Below are 21,993 nucleotides of genomic sequence, written 5' to 3' on the forward strand. Positions count from 1 at the left end.
AGATATAATCTCTGTCTTCCTAAATCTAAAATTTGGGAGACTTATACTTCCTTTTGAAATTGTGATTTTCATCCGTGAAAAATTAGTATCACTGCTCCTATATTAATGTCCTTTCATATATTCGCTCATTTACTTAAAAAATATCAACATTGCTTCTGGATACCATGTTCTCTTTAGACACCAGAAATATAGCATTGAACAAGACATTTGAGAATAAATGCCTTCCTGGAACATCTATTCTAATGTATACATACAAGTAAATACAGTTCTCACTTGTTTATCTACTAAAAATTCATGGAGAAAGAAATAAGATGCTTCTGAGCCAGGTCAGGTGTCTGAATGCTTGCCACACCCACAGCCATTGTTATTATAAAAAAGTTAAAATGTTAACTTGAAGAAAAAAAAAAACTGAGAGGCTGGGAGATGAGGCATATTTCCTCTAATGTCTACATCTTGGCTTAGACACAGATGTAAACCAAAAAAAAAAAAAAAAAAAAAAAAAAAAAAAAAAAAAAACCAAGAAATTATTCCTCTGCCGCAGAGATAATACTTTCTAAAGTGGCTGGAAAACTGTTTCTCTTCTACCATATTCTATTAGCACTTTTTTCCTTTTACAGTTGTTCAAGATATAGAACTGCCTAACAAAGCTTGACAAGGGCTTCTTTCTTTTTTTTTTTTTTTTTTTTTTTTTTTTTTTTTTGACAGGCAGAGTGGACAGAGAGAGACAGACAGAGAGAAAGGTCTTCTTTGCCATTGGTTCACCCTCCAATGGCCACTGCAGCCAGATCGCTGCAGCCGGCACACCGCACTGATCCAAAGCCAGGAGCCAGGTGCTTCTCCTGGTCTCCCATGCAGGTGCAGGACCCAAGGACTTGGGCCATTCTCCACTGCCTTCCCGGGCCACAGCAGAGAGCTGGACTGGAAGAGGGGCAACCAAGACAGAATCCGGTGCCCCGACCGGGACTAGAACCCGGGGTGCCAGCGCCTCAGGCGGAGGATTAGCCTATTGAGCCTCAGCGCCGGCCTTATTTCTATCTTTAGCTAGACATTCCCAGTAAATATATGAGATAGATTGATATAGGAAGCCTGGATAATGTGCAAATTGATAAGAATCATTTTTTTTAAAGATTTATTTTAATTACTTGAAAGGCAGAGTTACAGAGCGGGGAGGGGGGCTGAGGGGTGGACAGAGAGAGAGAAAGAGATATTCCATCCACTGGGTCATTCCCCAAACGGCCAGGGCCAGGCCAAGCAGAAGCCAGGAATCAGGAGCTTCCTCCAGGTCTCCTGCATGGGTGCAGGGGCCCAAACACTTTGGCCATCCTCCACTGCTTTCCCAGGCATGTTAGCAGAGACCTGGATCAGAAGGGAAGCAGCTGAAATTCAAACCAGTGCCCATATGGCATACCGGTGTCACAGGTGGCAGCTTTACCCATTATGCCACAATGCCGGCCAGGAATCACTGTTTTTATATGTTATACTCACAGTATTAGAACAATGGGGAACTGGTGATGATTTCACTTAATCTAACAAAGCTTAATGAACGTGTTTAACACCCACTACAAAGTGGAAATTGACTGAAATAATTACATTTCATCCTTAGGAAGCAGTCATTTCACCTAGAGGTTAAGATGCTTGCAACCAATATCAGATCTGGGTGAGATGTGAAACTGGGCATCCTGATGCCAGCTTACTAATGTGAACCTGAGAGAGAACCGAGATGACTCAAGAAATTGGTCCTACTTCCTAGTCCTTTCCTCTTAGCTCAGCCTCAGGCCACCAGTAGATGAGAATTCTGTTTCTCTCTTGAGCTCTCACTCTCTTCTCTCTCTCTCTACCTCTCAAATAAATCTAAATTTTTTTTTAATTTATCCTTAAGGTGAAGGAATTTCAGAGGCAATGTCAATTTCTAATTACTCCAAAAAAATATTACCTTCATTAAGCAGCCAAAACCACTCAGCACCTTGGAAGCAAGACTGCTCCCTTATTAAAAAAAGTTTACAACTTCGATTTAAGGAAAAATAAATCGGTAATATTGCCTTCTATATTTGTTCTTAATCATTATCATTTCATACATTAAAAATTCAACTTATACTATAAAGATGCACTTCTTTCTTAAGACCTTTGAAAAAACAAATCCTTGCAAGTTACACATAAATTTTAGTTTTCAGTAAAATTTGGAGTTTGCAAATATTCTTTTAAAAAAGATTTATTTATTTATTTATTTGAAAAGCAGAGTTTGGGACTGGCACTGTGGCACAGTGAGTAAAAGCCCTAGTCTGAAGTGCCGGCATCCCATATGGGTGCCGGTTCTAGTCCCGGCTGCTCCTCTTCCCACCAGCTCTCTGCTATGGCCTGGGAAAGCAGTAGAAGATGGCCCAAGTCCTTGGGCCCTTGTGTCCATGTGGGAGACCCGGAAGAAGCTCCTGGCTCCTGGCTTCGGTTGCGACCAACTGGGGAGTGAACCAGCAGATGGAAGACCTCCCTCTCTCTATCTCTACCTCTCTCTGTAACTCTTTCAAATAAATAAATAAATCTTTAAAAAAAATTAGCAGACGTACAGAGAAGCAGAGGCAGAGGCAGAGAGAGAGGCCTTCAATCTGCTGGTTCACTCCCCAGATGGCCACAATGGCCAGAGCTGGGCTGATCCAAAGCCAGGAGCTTCTTCTGGGTCTCTCATGCAGGTGCAAGGCCAAGGACTTGGGCCATCTTCTACTGCTTTCCCAGGCCACAGCAGAGAGCTGGATCAGAAGTGGAGCAGCCGGGATTCAAACCTGTGCTGGTATGGGATGCCGGCATTACAGGTAGCAGCTTCCACTATGCCACAGCACTGGCCCCAGCAAATATTCTTTCATCATACTAACTCCTTCCAGCTGTGGCTTACATCTCTGTATTCCTATCTTTGTTGTCACTCATAACAATGAAGAATTTTTCAGCCAATAATTACTGAACTTCTGAGAGGTCCATGACATTAAAGCCTAAATAGATTTCTTCTACTGTGAAATACTCTAGACCAAACCACAGGCCCAGAATAGCCCAGCAATCAGAAGTCAACTGAGACAGAAAATCTAGCAGCACTCACTGATAAAACTCTATGTCTTGGGCCTCAGTTAACCTGGCACACACACATCATTTAATATAACACTAAATCAGACACTAAGACATTAGTTTTGAGAAGCCCTGAAGTCCAGTTTCTTTCATCTTGTACGTTCACAGATAGGCTAACCTAATAAATATGTTTCTAAGATGGTGAAGGGAATCAAATTAATCTCCATAATTTGATACTTTAGAAATATCTGAACAATGATAAGTTGGGTTATGCTTCATGTCCTCTACAGGCACAGGAGTAAGCAAATGTCTTAAGTACGCGGGGAGACATGATTCTGCAGATAACTCATTCAGACAATCTCTCTTCTTTATGGAAATACTGAGTCATTCCTCAAGTTCCAAATCAGGTAATGTGCCCTACAGAAAAAGTTCCTATATGGACCTCAAAAGAAGTAATCAATACTCCTCTTTTACCAAGTACATGCTGCTTACATTTCTAATACCATTTACTTCATCTGGCACATGACATGTTTAGAAGTCTCCAGAAAAACAGTAACAGTCACATGGTAGCCTCATCATTTCTGAATCAAACAGAAAGCAACTAAAACAACATCATGCACACATAAAGAAAGCCATTAGTACATGAGTTCTCTTTTATAGAAGTTTGAGCCTTAATGGGACTTTTTTTCACAGCTTTCTTTGACTCCCACCAAATGAGTCCCTGCTTCCTGACTTTGCATCTTTCCCAATGTCAAAACCATTACGACTTCCAAGTCTCAGGAGCGTCCTCCCCAACTCATCTACACTATTTAGACTTGTACTCAGTCTTCCGTACTATCGTTCACATGTGTTGCTTGTCTTTCAATTCCACTACCAATGTCCTTTTCCTCTTAACAGAGACAATTATAATAGATCCATAACTAGAATCATTTCAAAAATCAATAAAAAGATATAATTTCAAAACACATGAAACAAAAACAGGTGAATACAAAGTGATAACTGGACATTTTAACAATCTTCTCTCAGCTACTGACAGATTGAAACTAAAAAATCATAAGAGATAGAATTATGAAACAATTTGCCAGGTGGCATTTATAGAACTTTTCATAATAAATGCAGTTTACAGTTTATTTTTTAAGTATACATGGGAAATTCACCAAGACAGATCAAAGTTGGAGCTATAAAAATAAATTTCAATAAAGTTTAAGGAATGAAAAACATAAAAAATACATTCTATAAGAGTATTAAGAAAACAAAAATAATAAAATATCTAAAAAACTTTCAACGTACTAGTATATGAAAATCAGACCACTTACATTTCAAATACCCATAAGTCAAAGAATAAATCAAAGGGAAATATTTTTCTACTTTAAATAAAATGACTATGAAAACACAACATACCAAAATTTGTGAAATTCATTTAAACTATTTGTTAAGATGGAAATTTATAACTTTAAATGCCTATATTAGAAATGAAAGGTATTAAAATAAAGACTCTGACTTAAGGAAAAGAGGATATTCTATGAAGTACAAAAAATAAGAACAAATAAAACCTAAAAAGGCAATCAATAGAAAAAAATAAAAATAAAAAAGTATTTCTTGAAAATATTAATAAAATCACTTAAACCCACAGTAATATTTATCAAAAACAAAAAGGAAAAAAGCAAATTACCAACAACAGGAATATAAAAAAAGCTATCCTTTTTGTAAGCATCTCTCTTTGTTAAGTACTTTCTAGTCAAAGGACCAAACTGTCTTTATTTGCAGATTATGTGTCTGTGCACTAGAAAAACAGTAAGTGCTAAAGAATCATCAACAACAAAAAGCTACTAGAACTAATTAACTTAGTATGGTTGCAAAATGCAATGTTAAAATTTTAAAAGATCAATTGTTTTTCTACATATTAGATATGAACTCTGGAATCTGAAATTATAAAATATCAGTTATTACAACATCATAAAGAAAATCACAGAAACTTAGAAATACATCTAAATATGATGTGTAAGACTTCTTCGCTGAATACAACAAAAGATTTATGAGAAAATTTAAAGATGACCTAAATAAAAGGACAAAAAGCTTCATATTCATTGGCTGAAAAACCAAATATCAATATATCCACTTTCTTTAAATTAATCTATACATTCAACACAATCCTATCAAAACACCAGTAGGTTCTTAGAGAAAGTTGACAAGCTGACTCTAAGATGTGAAAGGAATAAAAAAAAATGCTCTAGGGATACAAAGTTTGAAAAAAATCAGCATTAAATTAAAAAGTAGAAGTAAAAGCAATCACAGTGAGAGATAATGGACAACTTCATAGGCTTATTTATGAAACTTTGAAAACTTGACTATAATTATTTAAAATTTCACTCTTTTAGATTTATCCCCATTGACAGTTTTATACACTGCCACATTAATCTTTACACTAGGGCACTACAAAAAGTTTGTGCAAAATGGAACTAAAAGATTTGCTCATTTCAGTTCAAAAAATTTTTGAAAACCATGCATACTAGAGGTCTCCAAATTGTTCATGGAAAATGCACATTATGAAAAATCAATGTATGGATTTCCAAATTTTTTGTGTTATAAACTTCTGTGAATTCCAGTTTTCCGTTAGCTTTATGAATTTCTTTCTTACAGTGAAATGATTTGCAGGGGGGAATATTAATATTTACTAAAAATAAAAATAAATTGTAACTTCTTAATTAGGGAATAGTCCATAACCTGTAGGGAGAGCATTAAACTTTTATGTAGAAATCCTGGGAACTGGCATTGTAGGTAGCAGTTAAGCTGTCACCTGTGATGCCAGCATCCCATATGGGCGCCAGTTTGTATCTCAGCTACTCCACTTTCTGATCCGAACTCCCTGATGATGCATCTGGGAAAGCAGCAGAAGACAGCCCAAGTACTTGGGTCCCTGCCACCAACATGGGAGACCAGAATAAGCTTCTGGCTTCAGCCTGGCCCACAACTGGGGAGTAAACCAGCAGATGGAAGACTTCTCTGTCTCTCCCTCTCTCTCTGTAACTCTACATATTCAAATACATAAATAAATCTTTGTATATACATTCTCTAATTAGATGTTATTGGACTGTAATAAAAAATGCAAGATGGAGCACTGTGGTATAGCGGGTAAAGCCACCACTTACAGCACCAGCATCCCATATGAGCACCAGTTTGAGTCCCAGATGCTCCACTTCTGATTCAGCTCTCTGTGATGGCCTGGGAAAGCAGTGAAAGATGGCCCAGGTCCTTGGGCCCCTACACCTGCCTGGGAGATCCAGAAGAAGCTCCTGGCTCCTGGTTTCAGATCAGCCTAGCTCCAGCCTTGCACCAGTGTATAGAAGATATCTCTCTCTCTCTTTCTCTCTCTTCTTCTTTCCCTCCTCTCCCTCTCTCCCTCTCTCCCTCTCTTCCTCCCTCCCTCTGCCTCTCTGTAACTCTGCTTTAATAAAGCACAGTTTTAAATAAATCTTTAAAAAAATGCAAGAGCATCCTCTGACATTTATTGCTGATGCAGTTTACATGTTTTCATTGTACTACAGCAAGTTCTCAATGTGCAATCTGAGAACAGTCCATGACCCCTTAATAATAATTACACTAAAATAGAGCTTGTCTTTCTAACATGCAATTTCTCATGAACGTAAAATAGACTCTTTCCAAAGATTCCAAGACATATAATATACAATACATTAAATAGAGAAGCAAAAATGAAAATACAGCTTGTTTCCTTTCATGCTAGCAATTAAAAAGATCTGAAGAAATGAAAAACAATAGCACTTTTATATTTTTTATATTCTTATGTTAACATGTAATGGGTTTATATTATTGTTTAAATGAATATATAATAAAACTGCATATAACCACATTAATAAAAGCTCTTTGGGTCCTTAAATGGTCTTGATACCAATGAAGTTTGAGAATCACTGCAGTTCAGTAATAAACAATTACTAAATGGCAGACTTGCAAAATAATCCTGATGAAAAACAAAAAACTTATTTTCAAAAGCATTATTTTATATTAATACTTAGATTTTCACAGTGGATTTTCTAAAATTTTCTTAGGTTCTTAATAAAGATCCTCTGTGGTTCTTCAATTAATAAAGCACACCAACAAAACAATGGCTATGGCCAACAAAACGTAACAATGCCCATGACTCCAATACGTAACTGCTGCTTTTCTTCTTACCACATGATGTATCACTTGTGTAACAGAACAAAAAAGTGGTTTTCCAAGTCGTTCATCCAACTTTTCAAAACAGATAATACCTACATATAAAACCCTACCACCTGCTCTCTCAAACTCTTTCCCTTACTCTACTACTTTCAGCATTTTATTTACAACCTTCTAATATATTATACAGTTAACCAATCTATTAGAATCGTCATCTCACCCACTATAACACAAGCTAAATCAGTATTTTATTTCTGCTTTATTCACTGATGTATCCTTAGCACTTAGAAGAGCAATAAATGCAAAATAGGCAAAAAAATAAATACTTGTTGAATGAAATAATGGATATTTCACAGGAGTGAAATGTAAGCTCTGGCACTTTACCAGCAGAGAACAAGCACCTCTTACCAAATTAACATCTGCAAACAGCCAGGGCTGTGTACACAGGAGGGAAGCTGGGACTGAAAGAAAAACTCAGGGCTGAAGAGTTTTCTCTTCTAGATCCAGAAATGAAGAAAAGGAAACAAAAAAAACACGGAAAGGAGATCGATTTCAAAGAAGTCCAACCTGGAGGTGGAGGTTTTTTTTTTTTTTTTCCCTTAATTCTAGGCTTCCATGAACATAAACAAACAAACAAAAAAAGGAGGTAGCACACACCTCTCTTCTCCTGATGGATTTCTTCCAGCAGCTGCTCCTGCCTTTCTATCTGTTCAAAGAGGCACTGGAGCTCAGATTCCTTATTGGCAGTCAGGTCCCTGAGTTGTTGTCTGCAGAGCATCAGCTGGTGTCGCAGATTTTTCTCTCTGTTTTCTCTTTCTTTCAGTTCCTCACAGAGCCACTGAAGTTTAGTCTAAAAATGACATGTAGATCTAATTTTTAAAAATCCAACAGCATTTCAAAACATGAGGAAAAATTACCATATTAAATCTGAACGCATAAAGGCGTAATAACTTGAACACAGGCAATAATGACCAAATTCCAGCAATTTTTAAAATATTCATTTTAATTCACATAATGGTTTATATAAGCCAAAAGTCTGTTTGGAAATTAAGCCACACTATTCAGATATTTTTATAAAATATTTGCTATATTCTATTATCTTTAGAAAGAAAATACCACAGAAGAGTTTGACTCATTATATCCCTAAACATAATGTAATTAGTCTCCTGATTTGATATACAAGGCAGTCTAGTACAACTGTTTGAAAATAAGAAACATTCCAGTATAGAATGACAATGACAGACATATTAGAAAGGGGAATTTTAATTCAAAGAACAAAACAATGAAATAAAATCCCTACTTTTGACATATAAAAAGACACATCCCCATGGATCCAGCTAATCATGGTAGGAGAGATACTACATAGGCTAGGGAAAATAAATAATACTTGCTTGCAATCCAGGCAACTCCTTTTCATAGACTCCAAGCTCTCCTATCTTTAATATTTAGATATTTAAAGCAGGAATGTGGGTCCTAGGCTGTGGCATAGCAGGTAAAGCCACCACCAGCAGTGCTGGCATCCCATATGGGCACTGGTTCTAGTCCCAGATGCTCCATTTTCAATCCACCTATTTGCTATGGCCTGGGAAAGCAGTAGAAGATGACCCAAGTGTTTGGGACTCTATACCCCGTGGAAGACAGGAAGAAGTTCCTGGCTCCTGGATTCGGATTGGCACAGCTCTGACCATTGTGGCCATTTGTGGAGTGAACCACCGGATGGAAGACCTCTCTCTTTCTGCCTCCCTGTGTAACTCTTTCAAATAAAACAAATGAATCTTTTAAAAAATGAAAAAATAAAGCAGCAATGGTAAAAATATTTTTATGTCCAATACAAAATGATTTCAGTCAATTCTCAGTGTCTTGCCATGTAAGGCTAAAATCCCTAGTTGATGTGGAACAATCTGTACAGTCCTTACAGAAGTAAGCAGTAAAACAAGGAAACAATAGATGAGAAAAATCAGGCTAAGTTAAGGGACACATCATAAGCAAGAAAGCTGTTGTCCTCCAGAAGTCCAGGATGTGCTCAGGACAAGCCACAATGAGTCAAATAGCTCAGCCTGTGATGAAATGGGACTGGGCTAAGGCCCCCAGACTAGGGGCTCCCCACATGCATCAGCGTTTGAACATCCCCAGTACTGAAGCAGAGGCATCGACCCTTGGGCCAAAGGACTATCCAGCAAACAATGTCTCTGTGATGCCGAACTAAAATAATCACTAGTCAAATTCTGGGAAAAATTACATAATAATTTTGGAAGATAAATACATTATGTGAATGTATTGACCTAAGAAAATTCATGCTACTATAGGCAAAACCTAAATCATTAGTATAAACTCTAACTGAAAGAAAGGGGGTCATCACAAAGCAGGTCCTCTTCTAGAATGCTGGTCTGAGGAATCCTGCAGAACTGGACTTCAATGAAATACTCATAAATGCTGAAAACAATTTTCTTAAGAGGCAGCATTGTGGCACAACAGGTTAAGCAAATGCCTGCAAAATCAGCATCCCACAAGTGACAACTGGTTGACATTCTGGCTGTTCCACTTTTTTTTTTTTTTTTTTTTTTTTTTTTTGATTTACTTATTTATTTGAAAGGCAGAGTTACAGAGAGGCAGAGGCAGAGAGAGAGAAATGCCTTCCATCCGCTGGTTTACGCCTCAAATGGCTGCAACTCGGCTGATCTGAAGCCAGGTGCCTGGAGCTTCTTCCAGGTCTCCCATGTGGGTGCAGGGACCCAAGCTCTTGGGTCATCTTCTACTGCTTTCCTAGGCCATAGCAGAGAGCTGGATCAGAAGTGGAGCAGCCAGACTCAAACCAGCACCCACATGGGATGCTGGCACTGCATGTGCCAACATTTGCCTGCTAAGCTACCCTCTTGGCCCCTGCTCCAGTTCTGTTCCAACTCACTGTTGACATGCTGGAGAGGGCAGATGTCCCAAGTTCTTGGGCCTCTGCCACCACATAGGAGATGAGAATAGAGTTCAAGTTTCCTGGCTTTGGCTGGCTAGCCTTGACCATTGTGAGCATTTGGGAAGTGAACCAAAGGATGGAAAAATCTCTCTCTCTCTCTCTCTCTCTCTCCCCATTCTGCATTTCAAATAAATAAAGTGAACCTTTAAAAATTTTTGTTAAATAGACTTACCTTTTGGGTAATTTTTACTCATTTATTTGTGCATTTATTTTGAAAGAGAGAAAGACAGAGATCTCCCATCTGCTAGTTTACTCTCCAAATGTCTCCCACAGAAAGGGAAGCAGGGACTCACATCCAGGAACTTTGATACAGAAAGCAGGTGTTCTAAGCAGCAGTCTAACTAATAGCCCAAACTCCTGCTCTGAAAATTATTTAAAAAAAATCAAAGTCTCAAGAAATTAAAAATATTTATTCAGGAAATTCTATTAAATTATGATAGAACTTGCAACGGTGAGTGCCACTTGAGAAAAGACTCTCTCCCTCCCAGATTCATAGTGACAAAGCTCTAGTCCTTATCGCAGAAGGATGTTACCAAGAAAATAGGAATTCCTCTTCCCTTAGTTCACAGGCAAGGTACATGGGATCGCATTGAAAGGGCAGGTGACCAGGATTTTTCATCTACTTAGCACTGGTTTGCGCAGGCTACATTCCTGGCAAATGTTGCCAGCTGTGTAAAATCTCTGCTTCCAATTCCACAGTGATGAAGTAGTCTAACTCAGGCTCAGTAAGATGAGATACTGGGCCTCAAGAGATATTTCCCCAGATTACTTCTAATTAGATGGTGGTTGTAAACATGACTCTTGAATACAGATTTTTACAAACCCTCCAAAAAATCCAGCTACATATAGAAAAGGTTTTCTTCTCAAAATAAACTGATAAAATAAACCAGCACTGTGGTGTAGCAGGTAAAGCCACTGCCTGCATTGTTGGCATCCCATACGGGCGCCGGTTCGAGACCCGGCTGCTCCACTTCCAATCCCGCTCTCTGTTATGGCATGGGATAGCAATGGAAGATGGCCCAAGTGCTTGGGCCCCTGCACCCACGTGGGAGACCCAGAAGAGGCTCCTGGCTTCGGATCGGTGGAGCTCCAGCCGTTGCAGCCATCTGGGGAGTGAACCAGCAGGTGGAAGACCTCTCTCTCTCTCTCTCTCTCTCTCTCTCTCTCCTCCTCCTCCTCCTCCTCTCTCTCTCTGCCTCTCCTCTCTCTGTGTAACTCTGACTTTCAAGCAAAATAAAAATAAATCTTTAAAAAAAATAAACTGATACCTATTACTGGAATGCAAGGTTGGTTACAGTCTAAAGATCATTAATATAATTTAACATTTTAATAGAATTAAGGCCAAAAGTTACAGGATTATATCAAAAGATATAGAAACAGCATGATGAAATTCAATATTCTTTCATGACTGAAATTCAAAGAAATAGTAATAGAAAAGAACTTCCCCAAACTGAAAAATGACATCTATAGGAAACCTACTGCTATTATTATACTCAATGGCAAAAGAGTGAATGCTTTCCTCCCAAGGTTGGAAATAAGAAAAGGGTGTCAGCTCTTAGCATCTCTATACATCACTGTGTTAGAAAGTTCAGACTGAGCAATTATATAAGAAAACAAAACATATAATAAAATATCTGTATTTTTAAAAAAGAAGCAAACATTTCTTTATTTGCAGATAGCATGCCTTTGTATAAGATAATCCAAATGATTCCATTTAAAAAATCTATTAGATCTAATAAAAGAATTCAACAGGTTGTATATATAAAATCTCTTAAAATTATATTTTTATACACTTGGAATGAGCAGTCAAAAAATAATAAAACTAAGGCAATTAAATTGCACTAGCAACTAAAGAAAAAAACAGCAGCATTTTTTTAAAAAAAACTTATAAAACCTATCCACTGAAAACTAGAAGACAATGTTGAAAAAAATTAAAAATACTGAGTGAAAAGTCATTCCATGTACATAAATCAGAAAATTTAATACTATTCATGTAGCAACTACCCAAAACTGATTTATAGATTCAATATAATCCTTAGCATAATCCCAGCTGGCTTCTTTTGAAAAATGAACAATTAATCCTAACTTTCATATGGATCTTCAAGGGACACAGAATAGATAATAAAAGCTTCTGGGAAGAGTGAAGTTGAATCCCTACTTCATACCATAAATAAAATTAAGCCCAAATGGGATCAAGATCTAAATGTAAGAGTTGAAAATGTAAGCCTTCTAGAAAAAAACATATGTATAGGTCTTTGTGATTTTGGTTTGGAAATGATTTCTTATATGTATCAAGGCACAAACCACCAAAGTAAAAAGTTGACAAATAGGAATTAATCAAAATTAAAAGTGTTGGGCCTCAAAGATAACTATCACCAAAAAGAAAAGACAGCTTGCTAAATGGCAGAAGATACTTGCAAGTCATGTTTCTGATGATGGCCTTGCATCTAGGATACGCTAAGAATTAAATAATACAGGGGCCGGCACTGTGGCATAGCAGCTAAAGCTCTGGCCGTTGCGGCCAATTGGGGAGTGAACCAGAGGATGGAAGATTTCTCTTTTTCTCTCTCTCTTCCTCTCTCTCTGTCTCTCTCTTTGCATCTCCTTCTCACTCTGTGTAACTCTGACTTATAAATAAATGTATCTTTAAAAAAAGAATTAAATAATAGAAAGATAAATGATGGAACTGTGAAAACTCACGAGAGATCTAAGGAGACACTTCTCCAAACAAATGGCTGATAAACACATGAAAATGTGTTCAACATCCTCAGCCATCTGGATTATGCAAATCAAAATGCCACAACGAGATTCCACTGCACAACTAGCAAGGTAGCTATACTCAGCAAGACAGTTATAACTGTTGTTTTGGAGGTGGGAAACCTGGAACTCTGACACACTGATAGGGGGAATGTTCAATGGTGCAGCTGCCGTGAAGACAACCCTCATGTTTACTGCTGCTCAATTCACACTAAGATATAGAATCAATCCAGATGTCCATCAACCGATGACAGGTTAAAGCAAACATACCATGGAATACTACTCAGACATAAAAAAGTATGAAATCCTGTCTTTGGCAACAAAATGGATGCAAGAGGAAACCATTATACTTAGTGAAATAAGCCTGTCTCAAAAAGACAAATATTTGTTTTCTCTGATACAGAGTGGTTAATAAGGAATAAAAAAAAAAAGAGAGAGAGAGATGAAATGGATATTTTGTGATATGACTGTCATTTTTAGCCCTTGTTTATACTCCTGGGGAACTGTGGTCTTTCTACTTTTTACATGTTGAATATTGTGGTTAGTGGTGAGTTAATCCTCGGAATACAGAGTGGATTAAAATTATGTTTTTGTAAAAACTGATGAAAGGAAGAGAGGCGAAGGGAGGGAGGAGGACTAGGGGGGAGGCAGAGAGGGAGAGAAGTGTGGCTGTTTTATTGGAAACACACCTATGGAATGCATGAAATCTGTTCTCTTAATTAAAAAAAAATTAAAGAAAAGAAAAACAATCCGGTAGACCTTCAAAGGGATAAAATAAAGTTACCATATAACTGAACAATTCCACTCCTAGGTATTTACCTAAAGAAATGACAATGTGTCCATGTGAAAAAGGCATGAAGGAATGATCACGGCAGCGTAATTCATGGGAGCCAAAGATGGAAACAACTAGGGCAGGTGCTGTGGCACAGCAGATAAAGCCACCTTCCACAACGTTAGCAATCGCATATGGGTGCTGTTTGTGTCCCAGCTGCTCCAGTTCTGATCCAGCTTCCTGCTAACGGCCTAGTAAAAGCAGCAGAATATGACCCAAGTGCTTGGCCCCTGCCACACATGTGGTAGATCTGGATGAAACTCCTGGCTTTGGCCTGGACCAGCCCTGGTTGTTGCAGCCATCTGGAGAGTAAAACAGTGAATGAAAGAACTCTGTCTGTCTCTCTGTCTCCCTCTAACTCTGATTTTAAAACAAATAAATAAATCTTAACTAAAAAAATGGAAGTACCCAAATGTCCTCAAAATGATAACGGTTGAATAAATTGAGGTATATTCAAACAATGAAATACTACTTAGAATAAAAAATGTAATGATGCATGTTATTAATATTGATAATCTTCAAAGTACTGTGCTAAATATAAGAAGTCAATCAAAAATCCACAGATTGTATAAGTCCATTTATATAAAATACGCAAAACAAGCAAATCTATAGAGAAAGAGTTATCAAGGTTAGCACAACACTGGATATGGAGATTGAAATAGAATGATAGGTAGTGGCTAAGGTTCCTGATTTTCTTCTTGGGGTTACGTAAATGTTGTAAAATTCAATCTGCTGATGGCTACACAACTAACTGTATGAATATACTAGAAACCACTGAAGGGGACAATCTACACAAGTAAATTATATGGTGTATGAATAGTATTTCAGTGAAGCTAATTTTCATATAAAAAAGAAAGTAGAAAGTAAGATGGTAGAGCAAAAATGAAACTAAAATACAGCTCTCAGATGGATGAGACCCAACTTTAGTACATGCTACACAACCTATACAATCTGTCTAATCTAGAAATAACTGAATATGTTTACAAACCCCCAAATTATTATTGCAGAAATTTCGGCATAGCTCCTGACATTGCGGCCATTTGAGGAGTGAACCAATGGAAGGAAGACCTTTCTCTCTGTCTCTCTCTCTCTCACTATCTGTAACTCTACTTGTAAAATAAATAAATAAAAATATATATAAAAAAAAGAAAACATACTATACATACAGAGTGGAACATATACAGGAGGTTGGAAATCAAGAGCAAGGGAAAACCATAAGGGATGGATCAAAGTAGTAAATTAGAGATTCTACAATCCTTGTCATGTTATGGATAAGGCAGACGCAGGAATCACAGATAATGGCCAGGTTTCTAGGTTTACAAAACTGAAAGATATAAGATAAACAAGTTAATATCACATTGGAAAATACTGAAGTGGTTGGCCCTAAGAAATGAAGAAATATAGATGGCTAGTTGGATATATGGGTCTGAAGCTCAAGAGAGCTGGACAAAAGACGAAGAGTAAGGGACCACCACCATGCAGAGCCTGGGAATGGACAAGAAGCCCATTGAAAATGACTACAGAGACAATAAGAGGTTTTAAAAGAAATAAAGAGACTCCTGAAAAATACTTAAAAGAAATGGCTGGGAAGGTTGGAGGAAAACCCCATCTAGGGTGAAAGAAAGTACTGCAACAAGATAGATACCCAAATATAAAAGAATCCTATCAAAAGTAACTGCAGCTCACTCCATCATATATAAACAGACTGAATATATGAAATGCTAAACTTTTTATGATGATTATGTTTACTAAAAAGAGAGGTAGAAACACAGAAAATTATGGCGTTCAAAATTTATTCTGATTACTTCAGTATTGCTAGAGCCGTTAAAATGTGAATGCACTCAATGCATCATGTATTTAATATATTCTAGAGGGGCTGGCGATGTGGTGTAGCAGGTTAGGCTTCCACCTGAGGTGCCAGTTCAAGACCTGGCTGCCCTACTTCTGATCCAGCTCTCTGGATGGAACAACTGGAAAACTATTCAATACCATTATTATTGCTATTAATTTATTAACTTATATTAACCAAGCAAAATAAGAGAAAGCCTGTGCTAACACTGCCTACTTCCATATTAAAACCACTGCATTGGAGCTGGCACTGTGGAATAGCAGACTAAGCCTCTACCTGTGGCACCAACATCCCATACAGGCGTCATTTTGTGTCCCGGTTTCTCTTCTTATCCAGCTCTCTGCTGATGGCCTGGGAAAGCAGTGGAAGATGGCCCAAATAATTGGGACCCTGCACCCATGTTGGAGACCTGGAAGAAGCTCCAGGCTCCTGGCTTTAGATTGGACCAGCTCTAGCCACTGGGACCATTTGGGGAGTGAACCAGAAGATGGAAGATCTCTCCCTCTCTCCCTCTCCATCCGTGACTGCCTATTTGAAAGGCAGGATCAAAGATGGAGAGAGAGGGAGAAACAGAGACAGGTATTTGAGAGGCAGAGTCACAGACAGATAGAGGGAGAGACAGAGGGAGAGGTATTCCATCTGCTGGCTCCACTCCCCAAATGGCCAAAACAGCTGGAGCTGAGGCGATCCAAAGCCAGGAGTCTCTTCTGGGTCTCCTACATGCATACAGGGGCCCAAGTACTTGGGCTATCTTCCACTGCTTTCCCAGGCCATCAGCAGGGAGCTATACTGGAAGTGGAGAAGCTGGGACATGAACCAGTGCCCATATGAGATGCTGGAACCAATGGCTCAGGCTTAGCCTACTATGCCACAGTGCTGGCCCAAAATAAAATCTTAAAAAACAAACAAACAAACAAACAAAAAACCAAAAACACTGCATGGGCACTGGCATTGTGGCACAGTGGCTTAAGGCACCACCTGTGAAGCCAACATCCCATGTGAACCCTAATTGGAGTCTCAGATCCTCTGCTTCTGATTTAACTCCCTGATAATGCACCTGAGAAAGCAGTGGATGATGGCCTGTGTGCTTGGGCCCCTGCCACCCACATGGGACCCAGATGGAATTTCAGGCTCCTGATTTTAGCCTGGCCCCCAGCTACTTGGAAAATATCTCTCATCTCATCTCTCCCTCTCTCTGTAACTTACCTTAAAAAAAAAAAAAAGAAAAGAAAACTCCAACGATCAGTTTATTATTGATCTGATGCATGAGAAAAGGTTAGGTCAAGATTCTGGAAAACACATACTGTCAGCCAAGAATTCTGCTATTATTTCACCACAAACACACATACACCTTTATTCTCGTACATTAAAGAATATGAGAATTTTTAATAAAGAAATAAAGAAATTTAGTGAACTAAATCCTCAAGACTTTCTCCAAGAAAGTTACAAAACTCTTCAGTGAAAAACTCCATGGGAGTGGGTATTCATTCAAAAACATAAACACATGGATACATTACTGGGTACCCTGTTCTACACACCGTACGGATCTGACGCATGCAACTCCATGAAAAATGAGATGTTTAATTTCTTACAAAAAGGTAGCAATTTGTATGTAAGTAACAGGATGAAAAAAGAAAGCAGTATCTTAACCAAAAGTCTCATTTTTTTAGTATTACTATATTAATAAAGTTTAATGGACATTTAAAAGTAACACACTGAGAATATGAACACTACCCATTGGACTACGCAAGCATAAGCACAAAGAAGAAAGGCTGGTAAAATGTCCACGTGCCAGCCCAGGTAAATCTACATCACGTAGGCACAGTCCTAAACAAACGCTTTCAGGTGGCATATGCAAAGTAACAGGCTCCGATTCTGTTCAACCAATTTTGTACTTATAAATCACTTCATCAAGTAGCTCCAAGGATCCAGATATTAACCACTGTGAGGTTAACTGTGAGGAAACTGGAAAAAAAGCAAAACCTAGAACTCTTGTATTCATATTTGAAAGCTGAAGCACCTGGAGGTTCAAGTACATTTTCAAAACTATTTAATCACTGCCAGAAATATGCTCAGATAAATCTTTCAAGGATTTGTCTGAGATTAGCTGTCACTTAATATTATCACCAATGATTAGATGTCAGAGAATTAAATTATTAGTATGATGGAGGTAATTACCATCTTTTAACAGAGAATAAAATTAAATAACATTGGTAAACAGAAGAAATATGTATGTACAGAATGAAATTTAAAACAGAGAAATCTGAAGAAATATACTTTTAAAATATATCAAATTGAATATGGATTGATAAAAAGTATGAGTCTCACAATATACTACAGACCACATGAGAGAATTGTGAGAAAAGCAATAAGGAAGTCAGCTTTTCAATCTCCTATCAATATAAAGCATTGTAGAAACAAGTCATTATTAAATAATAATGCAGGGCTTAATTTGGTTGGTTTGCATCAGAGATGGCAAACACAGTTACATTTGCCAGGTAGGAAATATCAATAAAAGAAGTCCATAGAAATTATAATAATCCTTAAAATGTGCCACCCAGGCTATTTTTTACCTTTCTAAACTTCACATGGATATAAAAAAATATGTTCATTTCTCTTAAATCTACTTTATGAAAAGCAACTGCAAGCATAATGATAAAAAGCAAGTGACACTGCTTCTCCATGTGATACATCAATAAAGAATGACAAGGACTATGTAAAACTACAGTGCAGATGCCCTCTCCAAAGTGGTAAGCCCTAAGGTTCTCAAATCTTCCCATATCTCAAAAGGAAAACAAATTCCATGTCATAATTCTGCAGTTGTACAATTTTTTGTAAAGTGCCTGTTACCAATTCATTTTCTTAAAATCCATTTTGCCTAAACAAAATGGGTCCCCAGTTTCAATCCTCCAATTTAATCTTTTCTTAAGCAGCATTTTAGAGGTAAATTCAGAAAATAACTTTGCATTTGTTTCTCTCATGCTTCCTATATACTCTATACCACCTTTGACCTTTTTCCACCGCCCATGGTCACTATCATTTCTAAGTGATAAACGAGAAACAACAAATCTCTTTTGTCCTAACAATAATTCAATCAGTTCTACAAAAACAAAGCAATAATAAATAAATAATAGGGGCTGGCACTGTGGTGCACCAGGTTAAAGCCCTGGCCTGCAACACCAGCATCCCATATGGGCACCAGTTTGAGTTCTGGCTGTTCTACTTCTGATCCACCTCCCTGCTAATGCTCCTGGGAAAGCAACAGAGGATGGCTCAGGTCCTTGGGCCCCTGCACCCATGTGTGAGACCTCAAAGAAGTTCCTGGTTCCTGGCTTCAGTTCGGCTCAGCTCCAGCCTTTGCAGCCATTTGGTGAGTGAACCAACAGATGGAAGATCTCTCTCTCTCTTCCCCGTCTCCCTCCCTTCCTCCCCCTCTCTACCTCTTTCTGTAACTGTGTCATTCAAATAAATAAAATAAATCTTGAAAAAAAAAATCAAACAATAAAAGCCTCAAAACAAAATATGAGGTTTAATTAGCATTAATATACACCAATGATTGAACTGTGTCCTCCCAAAATTTATTCTGTTGAAGCACTAGTCCAAAGATGGCTTTATTTAGAGACAGGGCCTTTAGGGAAATAACAAATAATAAATGGGTACATAAGGGTGTGCCTCGATCCTACAGGGCTTGTGTCATTATAAGAAAAAGAAGAGGTGTCAGGCAAACACAGAAGACCACATAAGGCAAAGGGACTCCCCACAAGCCAGGAAATGTGTACTTGGATCTTGGACTTTCAGTCCCCAGAACTGTGAGAAAACATGACTGCTGTTGAAGCCACCCAGGGATTGGGATTTTGTTACGGCAGTCCCAGCAGATCTAATACAATATGACCTGTGGGTATAGTTTATTGCTATGAAGCCTTTTATTCCATTGTCAAACAAAATGAAAAACAGGCTACAGTTAGTGCCCAACACAAATTTAATGTCTATACAGAATATATTATTAATCCTACAAAATACAAATTGAGAGAAATCTAATCAACCAACAAATAGTTGAGAATCAGTGTTTGTTACATAAATTCACAATATACTCATCAAGTATCTTGTGGCGGCAGCTTGGAACACAGTATAAGAATAACTTTAACAATTCCAAGTAATAATTAGCTGACAAGGCTATTAATCACAAAGCAAAAATCATTCTATTAAGTACTCACAAGAGCATTTGCAAGTTACACAACAGACTCACTTATTTAACTATATCAATAAGCATTGCTAATTAAGCCAAAATAGAGAAAGAATTTTAAAATAAACAGCCTTTTACCTTCAAAGTTATCAGCTTGCATTTAGGTAAAAATATTCATAGGTATCTAGTAAAACTATCAAGATGGATGTTTTCTACCTGTAAGAATCTTCTACTGGGATTTAGCAAAATAATACAGTAAAGTAACTAAGGAATAATTCAAAGGGCCAGCATGGCAGAGTAGCAGGCAAAGCCACTGCCTGAGACACCAGCATCCCATATGTGCACTGGTTCATTTTCCTACTACTCCATTTCTGATCCAGCTCCCTGCTAATGACCTGGGAAAAGCAGGGGGAGGTGGACCAAACACTTGGGCCCCTGCCACCCATGTGGCAAGCCAGGATGAAGATCCTAGCTTCGGCCTGGCCCAACAACTGGCTGTTGTGGCCATATAGGGAGCGAGCCAATGGGTAGAAGATCTCTGTCTCTCCCACTCTCTCTCTGTAACTGACTTACAAATAAATAAAATCTTAAAAAAAAAAAAAAGGAATGACTCAAAGCTAAAAACCAAGGAAAACAGAAAATCTGAATAAAAGATTATGGCTTAGAGAGTTAGCAATAATATTAGGACCCATAATTTTGCTGAACTACCGTGCTTCCTTTGGCAAAACTCTAAAAACAATTTTGAAAAAACCAAAAATAAAGGAAGAGGATGGCAATATTTTGAAATATGCTAGGTCACCAAAACAAGAATTAAATCAGAACTACAAAATTCAAATCCAAGCCAACCTAAAAGCGTGATTTTTCCTGTAATAATTTCTACACATTTCTTAGTTATGAATATAGCAAAAAAGAAAACAAAAGTATCCCCATAATACATATTTTAAAATACAGAATACCTTTCTCCAATTACACTGAAAGTATTCTATGTACATAATTTAAAAATTATTTCCAAAAACTCACTCAAAATATTAAGTGTAACATTTTCATTTCTATAGCAGAAATATAAAATACTAGATTATTCACATCCTTAAATAAAAATTAAACATGCCATATCTAATATTTCTTACATAATGACTGTTGTTGTAAAAAGATCGACACAAGATTTGTACTCAAGTGTAGGTTACAAAATGAATGGAGACAAACAACAGCACAAAATTCAGAGACCTGAATTCTAAACCCTCCTCAGCAACTAAGGAGCTCTACATTCCTAGGTAAAACAAAACTCTTCAGGCCTTAGCTTCCACCTTTCAAAAGGAGAAAGTCAAATTACAGGATCTCTAAAGCTACTGCAGTCAGGAAGAGTAAATGCTTGCCAGCACCAAGAACACACTATATACTGTGACAGTGTAACTCTTTGGGATGACACCTAATAGGACAATATACAAAAATCTCCAAATAACTTGAAAGTGCATTTTTCTTACCAGATAAATTTAAGGTTTACAGCTCTGATCAAATAAAACCAATATTTGCTGTTATGATTCAAACATGATTTGCTTCCCTAAATTTACACATAAACACCAAAGTCTTATCTTAACAGTTAATGAATTAATGTTGATGGTTGATGGATTATGGGTGGAGACTTGATCTCATTATGGTTTCTGGAGGTGGGCCTAGTGGGGGTTCTTTGGGTTATTAGGGGCTTACCCTTGAGAGAGCAATCTCAGCAGAAGGCTGGTTATATAAGCGTCAGGTGCTTCCTGTCGCTCTCTGCTTCCTGGCTTACCAGTGATCATCACTCAGCGATCCCCTAACCTCATTAGATGCCAGATTAATAAACCTGCCCAACCCTGGACTGTGAACCTCCAAATTGTTAGCTGAAATAAAGTTTATCCCTTCCTACATCATTCCTCCCAGGTATTTTAATTAAAGTAACAAAAGGCTGATGAATACATTTCACATATTTACTGAAATCTCATCTGCTAATTATTCATTCTTTTTTAGTATTTAAGCTGAGAAAGTTCCTAAAACGGGAAAAATACATCAAGTTCAATATAATGATTCTTTTAAAGAAATTTACTGAACATTTAGCCAGGCATTGTGACAAATGTTAAAGATGTAATGAGCAGGGCTGGTGTTTTGGCAAAGGGAGTAAAACCATGACTTGTGACTCTGGCATCCCATAT

The 21,993-nt window shown here is 37.7% G+C and overlaps 1 protein-coding gene across 22 annotated transcripts in view; it reads right to left on the minus strand.

The window, feature by feature from the left end:
- Positions 1–21,993, minus strand: part of CEP128 (centrosomal protein 128) — a 475,965-nt gene that overhangs the window by 230,455 nt on the left and 223,517 nt on the right. For all 22 annotated transcript variants that reach the window (XM_070065330.1, XM_070065327.1, XM_070065329.1 and 19 more), the window contains one exon: positions 7,879–8,071. In XM_070065330.1, the coding sequence (XP_069921431.1) occupies positions 7,879–8,071 (193 nt within the window). The remainder of the gene's footprint in view (positions 1–7,878; positions 8,072–21,993) is intronic.

This window comes from Oryctolagus cuniculus, chromosome 20, assembly GCF_964237555.1.
Source record: "Oryctolagus cuniculus chromosome 20, mOryCun1.1, whole genome shotgun sequence".
Taxonomy (NCBI): domain Eukaryota; kingdom Metazoa; phylum Chordata; class Mammalia; order Lagomorpha; family Leporidae; genus Oryctolagus; species Oryctolagus cuniculus.